General features: G+C 43.8%; 1 protein-coding gene across 1 annotated transcript in view; it reads right to left on the bottom strand.

Moving 5' to 3' along the window:
* The window catches only part of CNN3 (calponin 3), a 56,188-nt gene extending 37,481 nt beyond the window's left edge, over positions 1-18,707 (bottom strand). The window contains exon 1 of the mRNA XM_048862171.2: positions 18,508-18,707. Coding sequence (XP_048718128.1) covers positions 18,508-18,564 — 57 coding nt within the window. The 5' untranslated portion in view covers positions 18,565-18,707. The remainder of the gene's footprint in view (positions 1-18,507) is intronic.
* Positions 18,708-18,787: the final 80 nt, after the last annotated feature.

Below are 18,787 nucleotides of genomic sequence, written 5' to 3'. Positions count from 1 at the left end.
CATCAATACAATCTTCCCTAGCCTACAAGTGAATTTCAAAATAGAGCAGGGAGAAAAAGAAAGGAAGATCTGTCATGTCTTTTATCCACAATGCCCTGTCACAGCAAGACTGGCCCTTTTAAGAGGGGGCAAGGTCAAGTGCACCTGTGATTCATCAGCTGCCTCCCAACTGGGCGTAAGAGGGCCAAATAAAGTACCTGGGCCAAATAAAGGAGAGACAAAGTTAGTGGGAGTAATGAGTGCTGTCTGAGAACAGAGAGAAGGAACACTAGAGTTGCCAGAGGGAAATAATTGCAGGAGACCTTGATCAGCGCAAGCTAGGCCCAGAAGCAAGGGGTTGACTCTGGAGGGGGGGTCCCCAGGAGCAGGGATAGGATTTGCAGCTAAGGAGGACTCTGAGTGGAACACTGCAGGGACACCTCTTACAGGAGATCTGACTTGAGGTTACAGGAGAAAACGCTGGAGGGGGAAGTATGTCTTAGACCCCTCTGGTAGATGAGCTAGAGAGTGGGGCCCTTGATAGGGAGCAAAAGGAACTGGGACGAAGTGTTTAATGCAGGTGTTCTCAAACTGGGAGTTGGGACCACTCAGGGGGTCACAAGATTACATGGGGGGGGTCACGAGTGGTCAGCCTCCACCCCAAACCCCGCTTTGCCTCCTGCATTTACAATGGTGTTAAATATATTAACAAGTGTTTTTAATTTATACGGGGGGGTCCGCACTCAGAGGCTTGTTATGTGAAAGGGGTCACCAGTACAATACTTTGAGAAACACTGGTTTAATGACTCTCAGGTGGGTGACCTGGGAGTAGTAATTTTTGAATAGGATTGAAGAGCTGCTATGTTACCTTATTTTACTTTGGAAACTTGGGAGAAACTGCTTTTACCCCCAAGGGATTTGTAGACTAGGGCCTTTATATGAATAAAAGGGCTTGACTTTTCTGCTGAGCGTATTCCCATTTGTAGGCAGATGGAGGGAAAACTGAAATAGTTAATACCTGTGCTACTGAGGTTGGCTGCAAGGCAGCCATGTCAGGGTCACCTTGTAACAACGCCCTTTGACCTCTGATTAAAACCAACAAGAAAAAAAAAAAGGTACTTTACAAAAATAGCAACCATAAACTAAAGCAAGCTCTGGTTCAAGAACACTTTTCTTTAAATATAAAGAATAGAAATGCTTCAATATGTTGATAGAAAACATGCGGAAGCAGTCTAATGCTAAAACACTCCCTTACACAGAGGTCTGATCCACACTAGAAAATCAGGTCAGATTAGCTAAAATCAGCTGGGAAAATTACACCACAAGCGGTGTAATTAAACTGACCTAAGTCCCCATGTTGACAGCACTGTGTGGACAGCACTAAGACAACAGAAGAATTCTTAGGAGGAGGTGGATTACCTACTGACAGGAGAACCCCTCCCATTGGCATAGGTAGCGTCCATGTTGAAGTGATACTGCAGAACAGTTGTGCAGCTGTAGTGTTTTAAGTATAAACAAGCCCTTAAAAAGCAGTTAACTCACACAATTAACTAAAAAAAAATTTTTAACTACAATTAAAAAAATTAATCTCAGTTTGAATCGCACTGTTAAACAATAGAATACCAACTGAAATGTATTAAATATTTTTGGATATATTTCCACATTTTCAAATATATTAATTTAAATTACAACACAGAATACAAAATGTACACTGTTCACTTTATATTTTTATTAAAAATATGCACTGTAAAAATGATATAGTATTTTTCAACTCACCTCAGAAGTACTGTAGCGTTTTACTCTGTCGTGAAAGTACAACTTACAAATGTCAATTTGTTACGTAACTCCACTCAAAAACAAAAGAATGCAAAACTTTAGAGCCTACAAGTCCACTCAGTCCTACTTCTTGTTCAACCAATCGCTAAGACAAACAAGTTTGTTTACATTTATGGGAGATAATGCTTCCCACTTCTCACTTTCTGGTGACGTTGTAAATAAGAACAGGCGTTCACATGGGACTTCTGTAGCCAGCACTGCAAGGTATTTATGTGCCAGATGTTCTAAACACTTGTATGCCACTTTATGTTTCGGCCACCATTCCAGAGGACATGCTTCCATGCTGATGACGCTCGTTAAAAAATAATGTGTTAATTAAATTTCTGACTGAACTACATGGGGGAGAATTGTGTCTTCAGCTCTGTTTTACCTGCATTCTGACATATATTTCATGTTATAGTAGTCTCAGATGACTCAGCACACGTTGTTAGTTTTAAGAACACTTTCGCTGCAGATTTGACAAAACACAAAGAAGGTACCAATGAGAGATAAGATAGCTACAGCTCTGGATCCAAGGTTTAAGAATCTGAAGTGTCTTTCAAAATTTGAGAGGGACGAGGTGTGGAGCATGCTTTCAGAAGTCTTAAAAGAGCAACACTCCAATGCAGAAACTACAGAACATGAACCACCAAAAAAGAAAATCAACCTTCTGTTGGCATCTGACTCGGAGGATGAAAATGAACACGCATCATTCCGCACTGCTCGGGATTGTTATCAAGCAGATTTTACCTGGAATCATCCAACTGACTAGAATGTTAATTGGTCTAGTTATTGGTAACATGCTTGCTGCTTATTAGCAATTTTATTATGTGCCATGCAGCTTTGTGGGTCCCTGGCACCTTCACTCCATGTGAAAAGCATGGCCACAGGTAGGTCTGCAGCATTAAAGCTAGGGATGAAAGCACTGGGATGTGCCAAGCCCATGCCCCAGGGTAGGCTGTGGGCATGAAAGCAGCAGAGAAGGGGGCTGCTACCCTGATGCCAGGGCTTTCTACAAGGAGTGGGGGCACTGGAGGCCCATGGGACTGAATGGTATCTCTGGGCTCTCCAGGCTGCATCCTCTGCTAGCAGCAGGAGCCAGGATTCCATGCATCTTAGCACTTCCATCCCTGGCTGTAACCCCTGGTTCCCTTGGAAAACAAGGGCTGCAGCCAGGGAAGGAAGCACTAGGACCTCCCAAGCCCAGACCCCCTGTGCCAGCACATGATAAAGCCCAAAGTGCAGTGGGAAGCACCATACAGCCCCAATGCTGCTTTCTCTGGCTGCAACCTAAAAGGAAGCCCTGGAACACACTGAGCAGCAGCTGCAAGCAGTTTGCACTGCTGCAGCCACAGAAGGCATGTCCCAGTGCTTCGTACCTGTACACAACCTGGCAAATCTGCCCTTTACTAACTAGCAACTGCCTATTCCTGGCAACTTTTAACCATCCACTAAGGGGGTGCTAATAAGTGGAATCTACTGTGTAGTTCTCCTAGATGCAGTAGGAATTCTAAAGCTGATACTGATCTTTTTCTACCTAATAAATGAAAAGTCAGTAGTCACCGTCACCTCACTATATCATTGATTTCACAATAAAGTGTCAGACCACAGATCATTGTATTTGTCTATGGTCTACTCAGTGGTTCTCAAACTGTGGATCGGGACCCCAAATGGGTCACCACCCCATTTTAATGGGATCACCAGAGCTGGCTTAGACTTCCTGGGGCCCAAAGTCGAAGCCCGAGCCCTACCATCTCGGGCCAACGCTGAAGCCTGAAAGTTTCTGCCCTGGGCAACTGGGTTTACGTTACAGGCCTCCTGCCTTGGGCTGAAGCCCTTGGTCTTCGGCTTTGGCCCCCAGCTCAGGGTGGTGGGGCTCAGGCTTTGCCCACCCCCACCCAAGGCAGTGGGGCTCGGGCAGGCTCAGGCTTCAGTCCTTCCTCCTGGGGTCATGTAGTAATTTTTGTTGTCAGAAGGGGGTCATAGTCAAATGAAGTTTGAGAATCCCTGGTCTACATTAAACCATCTACATTAATCCTATGGGGTTGGGCATGCCCAACCCCTCTAAGAAAAACCCAGATGCTACAGGCAGGGGCACTCTTCAACCCAACTTACTTCTGAAACAATATAGTAGAAAGCACTACACTCATGGTAGTGCCATATTTCAGACGAAGCGTAAAATAGAAGCCCTCGCCATTTGTCCTTTAAAGGTTTCATGACCCCTTTTATAGGATGAAATGTGTGCTGGTATCTTGGCCAAACTCCAAGTTAATTAGTTACATTTTGCCTTCCAAATTTTCCCATCTTTCAAGAGAATAGCTCTTTACTTCATCCTAACCTGATGTTACTGGCTGCTGTGCTGTTAAAGTACATTCTATTTCAGAAGGGTTGCATTTCAGTGTTTGTTTTTATATTTAATCTAATGTGCTTTGGGTACCTTTTTTTTATTTAAAAGGGGTACTACTGAGAAACAGCATTTTAGTTTTTTGTTTTTTTTTTTAACTTTAAGAACATAAGAACGGCCATACTGGGTCAGACCAATGGTCCATCTAGCCCAGCATCCTGTCTTCTGGCAGTGGCCAACGCCAGGTGCCCCAGAGGGAATGAACAAATAGGTGATCATCAAGCGATCCATCTCCTGGTGTTCACTCCCAGCTTCTGGCAATCAGAGTCTAGGGATACGCGGAGCATGGGGTTGTGTCTCTGACCATCTTGGCTAATAGCCATTGATGGATCTATCCTCCATGAACTTATTTAATTCTTTTTTGAACCCCCTTATAGTTTTGGCCTTCACAACATCCCCTGGCAACGAGTTCCACAGGTTGACTGTGCATTACATGAGGTACTTCTTCCTTTGGTTTGTTTTAAACCTGCTTCCTATTAATTTCACTGCATGACCCCAGGGTTCTTGTGTTATGTGAATGAGTAAATAACACTTCCTTATTCACTTTCTCCACATCATTCACAATTGTATAGACCTCTTTCATATCCCTTCTTAGTCATCTCTTTTCCAAGCTGAAAAATCCGTCTTTTTAAACTTGCCTCATACAGAAGATGTTCCACGCCCTTAATCATTTTTGTTGCCCTTCTCTATATCTTTTCCAATTCTAACATCTTTTTTGAGATGGGGTAACCAGAACTGCATGCAGTATTCATGGTTTAGGTATACCATCGATTTATATAGCAGCATTATGATATTTTATCTTATTAATCTACTTTCTTGAAGACAGTCCCCATTCTTCACTATCTGTATTTAGACTAGACCACTGCTGCAATAAAAAGTTTCCTAAAACAAAATCTCCACAACAGAAGAAAAAGCCATTTAGTCAGGTATGCTCAGACTACATCTTCTGTGTGGAATTAAAATCTGTATATGATACTTGAAGTTTAATTTACTCATTCTTCAACATAATGCTCTTTTGGAAACTCTTTACCGCCAAGTTCCTTCAGCATGACTAAAACCTTTATGTTTTGGTATCTATTATGAAATGTTAAATCCAGTCATGTCTGGTAAAGATAAAATGAGCTTTTGTGGAAACAACCAAAGGTTATAGGTTTTTAACCTATAAGTTATAGGTTTTTAGTATCCGCTATATGGGAAGCTTCTGCATTGATTTCAGAAATTGCAACATAAACTGGAGTACAGCTTTAAATATTTATAGTATTTCAAATTTTTTATTTTGCTGCAGAGAAACTTCATCAGATTAATTGGTCAGTGAACATATTGTCACACAACAAACTTAAAACATGCTGTTAAAAAAAATATCAAACTTACCCAAATGTAAATTTATATTATCGAACAGTTACACAAGAGGGACGGGTTGAGGCAGAACAGTGTGTAGTGTTTAGAATGACTACTTGTAAAGTATTTTTTAGCGAAAAGGTTTTAAAGGGAAGAAAGTGATTTTTCACATGATCTCACTTAGAAAAAATCTGTTTCAAATTGCCCTTCGTGTCCTGGCCTCCAGCCTGTTTTATTGGAAGCCTTTCCTGTACAGTTCCATAGGGGATAGGAATCTCTAAAAAATTTTCCTTAAAAGGATGTGTTAGATGCACACTGTATATGGCATTACATAGCTACAGAAGCTAACAGTTCTGAATATAGAAAAGCTTCTATCTATCCTTTATATTCAAAGGCAGGTTACTGCAAAAAATTAAGCGATGTCTTTTGATTTAAGATGCTCACAAATAAAGGAGAGAGAAAATCAAATTCACTGAAACTTCATCGGCATGAAATAATGAATGAGTCATCCCCTTATGGGGTTGATATGGCATCAAGAATATAGCAAAATTTTATCTAAAATTTCAAAATAAAGTCACACTCTGACACTGCATTCAAAACAACTTCAGCTGTACATTTTAACAAGCAATCATTACTGAAATACAAGTTAAACTTGTTTAATTCAGAGACCCCCAATCCCACTTCCTCAGCTTGGTTCAACCAGGACTCAAGCAAATTGTCTTTCCCACATTCTTAATTCAAACAGTCTTATGATGCAGACAATAAGCTTAAGTCATGCAGCTAACCTTTCTGTACATGTTACTAGACTCAGCAAGCTTCATATTCTTCCATTACTAACAGTTTCAGTAAAGACTTTGGAGGACTAGTCAAATAGTTAAGTTATTGCAATAAAGATTAAATTTCTCTTATTGGACAAATAATTAGTTTGTTAAAACTTTAGATTACCAATATGTACTTAAGGAGTTCAGTATTTCAAATCAGAGTCCATAGGTGTTCTGGCACTTTCAAAATGGTCAGTACTTCAAGAGACTTTTTTTTTTTTTTTTAAATAGTTAAACCTCATGACACCAAAACTGTGGTTTATTCAACGATTGGCTGAAGCTTTCTGGGAAAATCAAACTGTTTAGCAACTTAATTCTGATTGCCTATCTGTCCTACATTGGCAACCTTAAGAACTTTACAGTCACCATTTTTACTGTGTCCAACTCAAGTGTCTCTCAGTAATTTCAGGAGTTGTTTGATAATTCTATTAATTAATGTAGGGTGTGATACTAATAAGGTTCTTTGTACTCTTCAAATCTGTGAAGTTCCTAAGTATATATTTATTTCATTTTAAATGGGATTAGTCTTTGGCTCAGCACAAACACTGTCACGTTGCTCTGGCTAGACCAGAGGTGGGAAAACTATAGCCCGCGGGCCACATCCAGCCCGCGGGACCCTCCTGCCTGGCCCTGAGCTCCTGACCCAGGAGGCTAGCCCCCGGCCCCTCCCCCGCTGCTTCCCTTCCTCCGCAGCCTCAGCCCACTGCGCCTCCAGCGCAATGCTCTGGCCGGCAGGGCTGCGAGCTCCTGGGGCAACGCAGCTGCAGAGCCCAGCCTGACCCAGTGCTCAGTGCTGCGCGGTTGCGTGGCTGGCTCCAGCCAGGCTGCACGGCTGTAGAGCTGCCAGCCACTGGTGCTCCAGGCAGAGCAGTAAGGAGCTCAAGGGGATTGGATAGAGGGCAGGGGAGTTTGGCGGGGGTGGTGGTCAGGAGTCGGGAGTGTGGATACGGGTCGGGGCGATCAGAAGGTGGGGAACAGCGGGGTTGAATGGGGGCAGGAGTCCCAGGGGGGCAGTCAGGAAGGAGAGGAGGGGTTGGATGGGGCGACAGGGGGTAGTCAGGGGTGGAGATTCCAAGGGTGGTCAGGGGACAGGGAGTGTGTGGGGGGGGGAAGAGGGATGGGGCGGGAGTCCCGGAGGGGGGGCTGTCAGTGAGCAGAGGCGTTGGATGGGGCAGGAGTCCCCGGGGGGGGGGCATCAGGGGGTGAGAAGCAGCAGGGGGGATAGGAGTCAGGGGTCCGGCCACACCTGGCTGTTTGGGGAGGCACAGCCTCCCCTAAATGGCCCTCTATACAATTTCCAAAACCCGATGCGGCCCTCAGGCCAAAAAATTTGTCTGCCCCTGGGCTAGACAGTAGGGTGTCACAACGTGAGTGTAATCACAAATATGGACTGTCAACTCTGAACGCCAACCGGCTTTTGCTACAACTGGCTTAGTACTTTATAGTAAGTCTGGTTCATATATTAACATTTTAGTATTAAACATTTATAGGAGTACCCAAAGGCAGAATTGGGGTCCCGCTGTGCTGGCCACTGTCTAAATACAAAGTGACCATCTGGTAAGTTCTCTGGAACACCTAAAAAGACAAAAAGAAAAGGAGTACTTGTGGCATCTTAGAGACTAACCAATTTATTTGAGCATGAGCTTTCGTGGCTCACGAAAGCTCATGCTCAAATAAATTGGTTAGTCTCTAAGGTGCCACAAGTACTCCTTTTCTTTTTGCAAATACAGACTAACACGGCTGTTCCTCTGAAACCTAAAAAGACAAAGACAGACAATGGGTTGGGGACAGAGATATCCATGCAAAGGAACATGGTGGTGATTGGCATGATTTCATTATTTACATGTTGTGTTGATGTGGGGTTGTTTCTAATGGAGGTAAAGGGAAGGATGAAGTGAAATAGCATGGCAGGAGCAGGGGAATAAGGTAGTCCCTGACGCATTTTTTACCCCGAGGGATTTCCTATGCATGAGGGGCAGCATGAGAGAAAGCACAAATGTGTACGAAGGAGAAGCTGACTGATGGGCAGTAAAAACTAGAAACTGAGTGGTGCAAAGGTTGACGTCACAATTAAAAACTTTCCTTTGCTGTGCTGCCTATGCAAAACTTGACAATGGATAGGCCACTGATATCATTTCCCATCAAGCTGACCAATACTGTCTCACTGGTTCCTTGTACTTTTCCAGCTATCTGTCTGTATACATCTGTTGTCTCTTGTTTTATAGTTTAAGCTGTAAGCTCTTTGGGTAAGGACCATCTGTTTGTACAGTGTCTAGCAATAGGATGATCCATGAATAGGGCTGCTAGTCTAAGCACTATGTTAAAAAAAAAAAAATTAGAAGTTACTAGAGCATCTCTGAAAGATGGGAGTTAGTTAGGAAGGCCTAAAAAGCAAGGACAAGAATCTTGTGATTGTTCTAAATCAGTGGCTCTCAACCTTTCCAGACTACTGTGCCCCTTTCAGGAGTCTTTGTCTTGCATACCCCCAATTTACACCTCACTTAAAAACTACATGCTTACAAAATCAGACACAAAAATACAAAAAAGTGTCTCAGTGCACGATTACTGAAAAATTGCTTACACTCATTTTTAACATATAATTATAAAATCAACTGGAATGTAAATATTGTACTTACAGTTCAGTGTATAGTATATAGAGCAGTATAAATTTTAGTTTGTATTGACTTACCTAGTGCTTTTTATGTAGCCTGTTGTAAAACTAGGCAAATATGTAGATGAGTTGATGTACCCCCTGGCATACCTCTGAATACTCCCATGGATATCTGTACCCCTGATTTAGACCTACTATTCTAAATCATCCCCAATTTCCAATAACGCTTTGACTCCCCCTGCTCTAAGCCAACGGAAGAGTGTCAGCTCTCTCGTTGACTTGGCTACAGCCACTTGAGGGGGCTGGAGTAATTAAGTCAATGGGAGAAGCTCCCCCACCAACACAGCATTGTCCACACCAGCGCTTCAGTCAGTGTAACTTGCATCACTCAGGGGGGTGGCTTATTCACACCCCTGAGCGATGTACCTTATACCAACCTAAGCTGTAGCGTGCACGCAGCCCAAGTATAGAAACAGTGAAAGTGACTAGTTAGAATATTCTATGTAAGCTACATTACTCTTGACAATTCATTTGTTTACCTACATGGACCTGTGGAAATTCATCTTAACTTCAAGTCAGAAAATATATATAAACTTTTAAGTTTAGTGATGTAAATGTATATAATTAATCACATTCTTTGGACAGTGTCAGCTAACTGCTTTAATAGAATGCAAACTTAAGTATGGAGTCACTATACCACCACGTTATCTACATTTTGTAACTTGTTTCTTGTTGAATCATTCTCTCCAAGAATATGCTTATAATTATGCACCACCTCTCCCTGCACTGGGTCCACTGCACCCAAATATTGCATATTGCTAAGCTTCTACTAAAGCAAATAAAAATGCTCTGGTCAATATTCCATAATCCCTATATATCAGTTAATGCAGAGAACGCTTAGGAGTAACTGCTAATAGGGACAATATAGAGACACTTATGATTAATATATACAAATATTAGATTTAGAGAAGTCTCCTAACAAACCACAAAGATACTTTACAACCACAGAATTATTTCCACTGCAGTCCCCTATTACCAAAGTCTGGAGTTTAAGTATTTCAATTCCTTTCACACATGGATCCAGAGAGTTTCATAGTTTCTTGGGAAACAAACTACAGAATTAAGACAAGAAGTAATTTTTTTAGTGTTACTCACAATCAAACTGATGTTTAACTAGCAAATGTTTATCCATTTAAAGAGCTACAGTCAGGTGAAAATAATGAGACTTGAGTACTGTTATTTGAGCATAAGAACATCACATCATTACGTACTCTGAAATATCTTTGGGTTTTAAATACAAGTGACCATCTGGTAAATTCTCTGGGAATATTGCACTTAATTTGTAATCTCTTTTACAAAGAGTTCTACTATAATGTCAGATTTAATTTATTCTCCATATAGAGGAAACAAAGACTTTGACTATAATTCAGACTGAAAATGTTTGAATTTTAACAGTGTAATTAAGATCTCTTGCATGTTTTATAGGTGTTAACGTATACGTTTACCTCATACAATGAGGGAAAAACTAGACTGCAGAAATCCTACATTTTTAGATCACCACTGCAGAAGATCTCCTATACCTTTGCACACAACTCATCCAGAGATACAATATGAGCACAGCGAGACCTATACATTATTCATTTTCATTACACTCCTCTAGGTGATGCTACTTGAGATGTACTGTGTGCAGCAGCACATGTGCAATCCTCTATTGCTATAAGAAAATTAGGCAAAGCAACTGAAATAGAGCATGGAAGCAGAAGTATATACAGTGTGGGAGAAGAAGGAAAAGATATACAGGAGTGAATAGTTTATTTTTTAAATAAGTAGGGCAACAATATTTGAGTTTAGGTGAAGGTAGGGGAGAGGACAGAGGGCCAACCTGTCCAGTTGGAGGCACCCAAGACTCTAACACACTCCTAAATCACTAGCCCTAAAGCTTTAAAAAGAAACTCTTAAGTAGGTAACAGAAATAAAAATTGTAAGTTTAAATATTCAGAAAAAGGTCATTTGTGGGCAAAGAACTGAATTCAAGATTTTGTGTTTGCCCTACAATAACTGAAAATATCACACTCTAAAAAATTCTCTGTCAGCTGTTGCAGGAGAAACAAAGTCAAACTTGTTGGCATTATTCAGTACAAATTTTCACTTAAATTCCTTCAAGTTTTCTCCTTGGGAGAGAGGCAGGGGCAATGTTCCACTCCTGCACACTTTCAAAATGGAGAAGGTGTTTTATTTCCAAGCTTCTTTTAGCTAGCTCTCTCCAGCTTAAAATTAAACACTTCACACACTCCCCTGCCCATGCATCCTTGCACTTTCCCTTTCAAGGTCACAGCTGCAGAGAGAGAATAACTGAAGATTAGTAAGCTTCACATGGGTCAGAAAAACTATTCTTGTGTCAATTTCCTGCTGGAGCTGATGGTTTTTGCCAAGCACGGTATGGAATGTGGCAATAAAACAGGGGTGGGCAAACGACGGCCTGGGGGCCATATCCAGTCCTTCAGACAAGTCCCTCAAGTTCCCGCTGGCGAGCAGGGTGGTAGGCTTGCCCTGCTCTGGCACTCCAGCCAGGGAGCAGGGTCGGGGGCTTGCCCTGCTCCTTGCATGCCATGGCTCTACATGGCTCCTGGAAGCAGCGCCATGTCCCCTCTCCAGCTCCTCCATGTAGGGGCAGCCAGGAGGTTCTGCGTGCTGCCCCTGCCCCAAGCGACACCCCCACAGCCCCATTGGCCAGGAACCAGGGCCAATGGAAGCTACAGGGGTGGCGCCTGAGGACAGGGCAGCATATACAGCTGCCTGGCTGCACCTGCGCATATGAGCTGGAGGAGGAACATGCAACAGCTTCCAGGAGCTGCTTGAGGTGAGCACCACCCGGAAACTGCACCCCGACCCCCTTCTGTGCCCCAAGCCCCTGCCCCAGCCCTGATGCCCCTCTTAACCCCTTGGTCCCAGCCCAAAGCACCCTCCTGCACCTCCAACCCCTCATCCCTAGCCCCACCCCAGAGCCCGCACCCCCAGCCAGAGCCCTCACCTCAACTCCCTGTCCCAGCCCAGAGCCCCCTCCCACACCCTGACCTCCACATTTCTGGACACACCTCAGAGCCCGCCCCTTTCCCCAGAGTCCTCACCCCTTCCCGCATCCCAACCCCCAATTTTGTGAGCATTCACGGCCCGCCATACAATTTCCATGCCCAAAGGCAGCCCTCGGGCCAAAAAGTTTGCTCATCCCTGCAATAATACATAGGGAACAAAATACCATGCCAAATTTACAGACACCCTCCCCCCAATAAGTTCAACACTCTCCCTTTGTGTCTATTCTTCCTTTTCCAGTTGTGGGAAAAATTAGACAATCTACAAGTATAAAAAACCCACAACCCCCAGCAGAAAGGAGCAGCAGATATAGCATTTGAGAATGGCATTTGCTGGGGCCTGTCAATACATCCTAAAAACGTAGATTAGTAAAATGTCCATACATCCAGAGGTCTCATGCCTTTTTGATACCGAGGATGGGGAAGAGACTTGCTTTTTTGCTGAGGCAGAGGGTGGGGGAGAGAGGAGAGGAGAGATTGGAAAGAGATGGGCACATGGCCCTGGTCCAGCAAGAAAATAATTCCTCCCTTTCCCCCTACACTGTCTGGCACCTTATGTTTTCCACAAGACGGAAGCACAGACTCCTGCCAACTGCAAGCCATTTCATTTGTAATAGTATAGTACACTGAGGGGGAAGTCAAATTTCAGGCAAAGTCTGTATCTTGACTGAAGGTAGTTTTATTTGGCCCCCACTTCAAAACTGATACCACAGATATAAAACTCTGTCCAGTCTTTTGAAGGAAACACAAAATATGGAATCAATCAACCTTTGTTCTGAGACCTTACCTACACAAAGTTGTAAACAGATTTAAATTGGTACAAAGTGATTTAACTCCCTTATATATGCACTCATTTTGGTTAGAGTACTTTCTATCAGTTTAACTTAAGTTAGTAAGTAATCAACTTAACCTAAATTGATAGAAGGTACTTGTAAATTGAAACAAAAGCATCCACACAAGGGGGTTGCATGGATTTAACTAAGTCCATACAATTTTCTTGTGTAGATAAGACCTTTGAATACCTATGCTACCACCAAATATATAGACATCTGTTTGAATGGGGGGAGAAATGTTTTCCATAGAAGAGGCAACGCACCTTACTAATAATGACTAAGCGGTTAGGAACAAAAGGGAAAAGATAAGTTCTCTCAGAGTAAACATGGAATTAGAGTTTAGTAATGCAAAAAGTAGATGGAGCTTCTGACACTCCAAATTACTCTTAAAAAAATCAAATAATGCTTTTGGAGCACCAAGACTGTTTTTTTTTTTTTTTTCAAAAAAAAATTCTTACAAACAATAGTACAGTAACAAATATCTTTGACAACTGTTACAATGCCAAATGAGATAATAAAACAAAATCAAGAGACATCTCTACCCAGTTCAGTTGGACCTAGTGTAGCATGCTTATCAAGGCATAGCAGTAGCATCGCTCCTTCATGAGGAAAACGTTTTGGGTTTTGTTTTGTTTGAGTATTTCAATCTGATAAAGACTACCTGCCTCAGCAGAGGGCAGATAGATAGTGACAAGTATCAAAATTTAAGGAAAACACGAATTTGCCATGTGCATGAATATTTTTAGAAAGGTGTGACAAAACTGGGTCACTAAAGTCAAAAAGATCAATCAAGCAACTGATGAACAAAGCCCATTCTCAAAACACAAGTAGTTTTGGGAAAGGATCACCTGGACCTTAGTAGAGCCATTTCTTCCTGATCTTCTGGAACTTTACATGAAGGGAAGACCTACTATAGAACCTCAGAGTTACGAACGCCTCAGGAATGGAGGGTATTCATAACTGTGAAATGTTTGTAATTCTGAACAAAACATTTGTAACTGAAAACATTATGGTGGTTCTTTCAAAAGTTTACAACTGAACACTGACTTAATACAGCTTTGAAACTTTACTATGCAGAAGAAAAGTGCTGCTTTCCCTTTACTTTTTTGTAGTTTATGTTTAACACAGTATGGCTTTTTTTTTGGGGGGGGGGGGGGTGAAATCTCTGCCACTGCTGCTGCCTGATTGCATACTTCTGGTTCCAAATGAGGTGTGCGCTTGACTGGTCATGTTCATAACTCTGAGGTTCTACTGTACTTCACACACAAGAGTCCTATTAGGAAATAAGCTGCAAGTCTGGCTGCACTATAATATCTTGTGTTTGATCTCTGCATTAAGGACAACATTCTGAGAACAGATGCCCAGCGCTACAAAAAGAGAAATTAACTCCATTCTAAAATCCTTTATATTGGTGTTGAGTTGACAGATGTTACTGGGTGAAGCCACAAGACAGGATAGAAATCAACCGTAAACTGCATATGGAGGGAATCTTTTTGGAAAGACAATCCTATTGAAGAAAGCAGAGAAACCAGTTCATTACTCAGATAACAAGGACTCAGCAAGGTGAAACATTTCAGTCTCTATGGAAATGAGTTCCATGGTTTTATTTACTATTTTAGTATTATGGACTGCTGTCAGACATTCATGGGGCCCAGTAGTTTAAGTAAGTTGATGACAATAAGTGGAAGAAAGAACACAAAGCTTCTTTACTACTCCATGTACATAATTCACAACTTGTAAAATTATTTTTCTTTTAACAGCTAAGAACCTCAATCAAGCAGAAAGGCATTATTTCTAATTAACATGCTCAAATATTTTACACATTTTTACTGTAACCTTACTAGACAAACAATTCTAGAAATCTAAAAGAAACTCCTGGAAATAGGCATCTGCTTAGCCAGATTCCCCCAGGTTTGTAACTAAACATAAGTATGTTAAAAAGTCAATAGATATCAAGGAAGAAAATTGTATTTTGGATGTTTTGTAAAATCCTCTACATATTTTTGGGCTAGTCTTTAGTGGAATCATTGGGTGCATGTTTATTTTACACTTGACTATAAATCAGTATGAAACAGCATATTAGAATCTGTTAAGTCTGATGCTGGATTTGGTATTTTACAAACAGGTGAAACTACCAGTTATGAAGTAAGCAACATGGTTTAGAGTTATTAGAAATTCTTTGAGGGGGTCAACAAACATGTGGACAAGGGGGATCCAGTGAACATAGTGTACTTAGATTTCCAGAAAGCCTTTGACAAGGTCCCTCACCAAAGGCTCTTATATAAATTAAGTTGTCATAGGATAAGAGGGAAGATCCTTTCAAGGCGTGAGAACTGGTTAAAAGACAGGGAACAAAGGGTAGAATAAATGGTAAATTTTCAGAGAGGTAACTAATGGTGTTCCCCAAAGGTCAGTCCTAGGACCAATCCTATTCAACTTATTCATAAATGATCTGGAGAAAGGGGTAAACAGTGAGGTGGCAAAGTTTGCAGATGACACTAAACTGCTCAAGATAGTCAAGACCAAAGCAAACTGTGAAGAACTTCAAAAAGATCTCATAGAACTATGTGATTGGGCAACAAAATGGCAAATGAAATTTAATGTGGATAAATGTAAAGTAATGCACATTGGAAAAAATAACCCCAATTATACATACAATATGATGGGGGCTAATTTAGCTACAACTAATCAGGAGAAAGATCTTGGAGTCATCGTGGATAGTTCTCTGAAGACGTCCACACAGTGTGCAGCGGCAGTCAAAAAAGCAAACTGGATATTATGAATCATTAAAAAAAGGAATCGAGAATAAGATAGAGAATCTCTTATTGCCCTGATATAAATCCATGGTATGCCCACATCTTGAATACCGCATACAGATGTGGTCCGCTCATCTCAAAAAATATATACTGGCATTAGAAAAGGTTCAGAAAAGGGCAACTAAAATGATTAGGGGTTTGGAACAGGTCCCATATGATGAGAGATTAAAGAGGCTAGGACTTCTCAGCTTGCCTGAGGAGGTTGTGAAGGCTAGGACTATAACAGGGTTTAAAAGAGAACTGGATAAATTCATGGAGAATAAGTCCATTAATGGCTATTAACCAGGATGTGTAAGGAATGGTGTCCCTAGCCTCTGTTTCTGAGAAGGTGGAGATGGATGGCAGGAGGGAGATCACTTGATCATTACCTGTTAGTGTCACTCCCTTTGGGGCACCTGACATTGGCCACTGTCGGTAGACAGGACATGGGCTGGATGGACCTTTGGTTTGACCCAGTATAGCCATTCTTATGTTTTTATGTTGTGTTAGTAGTGTACTTTGTGTTGAAAAGATTTTTGCCTGTGCCAAAACAATTTCTCAGCTCTGAATAGGTTTCAGAGTAACAGCCGTGTTAGTCTGTATTCGCAAAAAGAAAAGGAGTACTTGTGGCACCTTAGAGACTAACCAATTTATTTGAGCATGAGCTTTCGTGAGCTACAGCTCACTTCATCGGATGCATACCATGGCGTTTCCATGGTATGCATCCGATGAAGTGAGCTGTAGCTCACGAAAGCTCATGCTCAAATAAATTGGTTAATCTCTAAGGTGCCACAAGTACTCCTTTTCTTTCAGCTCTGAATACTATCATTTAAGATTTGATATAATGGGATACTAATAAAAGCATCTTTCACAGTGCAGAATAATGGAACAGAGATAACAACCAAATCAAAAACAACAGAAGAAAACCAGTGAAACGATGCTCAAAGGTCTAAGGATGTACAGAAGCAGCTATGCTACTAATGTTAGAACTGTTTTAATATCAAAAAATAGGTACTTTGGGAGGTATTTTCACACACATTTTGTAAACAGATTTAAATCACTATCAAAAGGAGAAGAAATTGCTGAATTAATATTATCTGTACCATGTGTCTCTGCCATGACTGTAGTACTGCAGGAACATATTTTATTGTGGCTTCGGTGCCACCAGAGCATGCCTTTTTGCATTAGGCAATGAGATTAATGTGATGGTGGCAATCCTGAAATGCTTTACTTCCCCAGGAGACTAATGGAAACTAAAACCCCAGCAGCAGTAGCTGCTGCAGCCGCAGCCTCACCCTCCCTAGTCCTCCTTTGTGCCTCTCTTCTACCCACCCCCTTTTGGCTGGAGCAGCAGAGGAGACAATGAGCATTCTGTGCACAGCGCCCACGCGATTGGCTGGTCTCTCCTCAGTACCCCATGATGTAATATGATTGGAATGTATCAGAGCTTGAGCTGGAATTATTTGGGGGGGGGGGGGGGATTTCTCATCTGTTTCCCAGACCAAAGGGTTCACTAATTAACATGGAGACAAATACCACCCAGCTCCTCCACCACCTTTCACACAGTCTGTTTGTATGCAAATCTAATGGAGAGAGTTAAAATCCTAAAAGCTACAAAGGTGAATCAGGAATTTCATCCCCTTAGCAAGTTGCAGACTAGAAAGCTATGGGAGGGACAGTATATGCAAGAGTGGAAAGGGCGTGTGTGGGGACGAGGGGGGAGAAGAAGCTAGTAATACATGAAGGGATAAGCATGGTTGTGGTGGGGGGCACTAGCAGTGATGCAGCCTGGTAGAAGGAATGAGTCGCAAGGTTGGGGGAGAAGGAAGATGTAGTGGAAAGTGCTGGCATATTACACATTGATACAAACAGACACATACTACATAAGTCGGCTGCTCCTAGGAAACTCTAGGAGGGAACATTAACTTTGAAAACACCGTATTCCTCAGCGTGACAACGACGTTTACTGACTAGACCAATATGCCCCAAGTGGTCGGGCAGAGTCAGGCATTTGACCAGTCCTTAATTTGTTCCAGAGCTTGCCAGGACGGAGCCCTGGCACCTCTAGGCTTGGCAGTTCATAGCCCAGGCACCTCCGGGCTTGTCGCATCACTTGTGAAAGTAAAACAATTGCTTAAGCCCTGCTACCTAATTGCTTGAGCTCCAGGCCCCCTTCGTTACAAATTAAGCCCTGCTCTTACCCCCGGGGGAGGGGAGGGCAGGGGGAGCGCTGGGCTGGCAGAAGGCTCAGCAGGGGGCTGCCCTGGCGAGGCGCACCTCAGTCACGCCACAAACGCCAGCAAGGAGCCAGGCTCCAGCCACGCAGCCCGGAGCATCCCTCGCTCTCCCCGCTGCGGCCACCATCTCCGGGGCGGGGTGGGTCACGGCCTCGCGGAGCGGAGACCAGAGGGACGCCCGCACCCAGATGGGCTGCCTGGCCAGTACAACAGGAGCCTCATCCTCCTTTGTCTGGCGCGCCCCCCCCCCCCCCAAGGCTGCGCGGAGGGAGCCCGGCTCCAGGCAGTGGGCGAGGGCCGGGCCGCGAGGCGCGGCGACCGCTGCCTGCACCCCTACCCGGGCGGAGGGAGCGAGGGGCGGCGATCACTGCCCCACCATAGGCGGGCAGACCAGGCGCCGCGAGGAGTGACTCCGCGCCCGGGAGACAACGACGGATCCTGCCCCCACGAGCGGGAAGAGCGCGCCGGCCGGCGGGCGGGCGGGCGAGCTAGCGAGGCGCCCGAGCCCGCCCCCGCCCCCAAGGGGGCGCCCGGCCCCACCGCGCCCGCGCGGACGAGGCCAGGGCGCGCGGGCCGGACCCCTACCTTGTTCTTGACCTCGGCGGAGAGCCCGTACGAGGGGCCCTTGTTGAAGTGAGTCATGGCGGCTGCGGAGGGTCCGTGTCCCCGGCGGGTGGCGGCCGCTCCCTGCGCTCTGCTCGCCGCTCCTGCTGGGGCTGCTGCGGGGAAAGTCCGGCCCGGCCGCGGCGGAAAGTTCTAGTCCCTCCCCCGGCCGCGGCCCCGCGGCCCCCCGCGCGCAGCCCCCACCCCCGCCGCCGCCGCCATTGGAGCAGCCCGCGGGCCAATCCGGAGGCCGGACGGGGGG

The sequence above is a fragment of the Caretta caretta genome, chromosome 8 (genome assembly GCF_965140235.1).
Source record: "Caretta caretta isolate rCarCar2 chromosome 8, rCarCar1.hap1, whole genome shotgun sequence".
Classification (NCBI taxonomy): domain Eukaryota; kingdom Metazoa; phylum Chordata; order Testudines; family Cheloniidae; genus Caretta; species Caretta caretta.
This window is presented reverse-complemented; position numbering and strand designations above follow the sequence as displayed.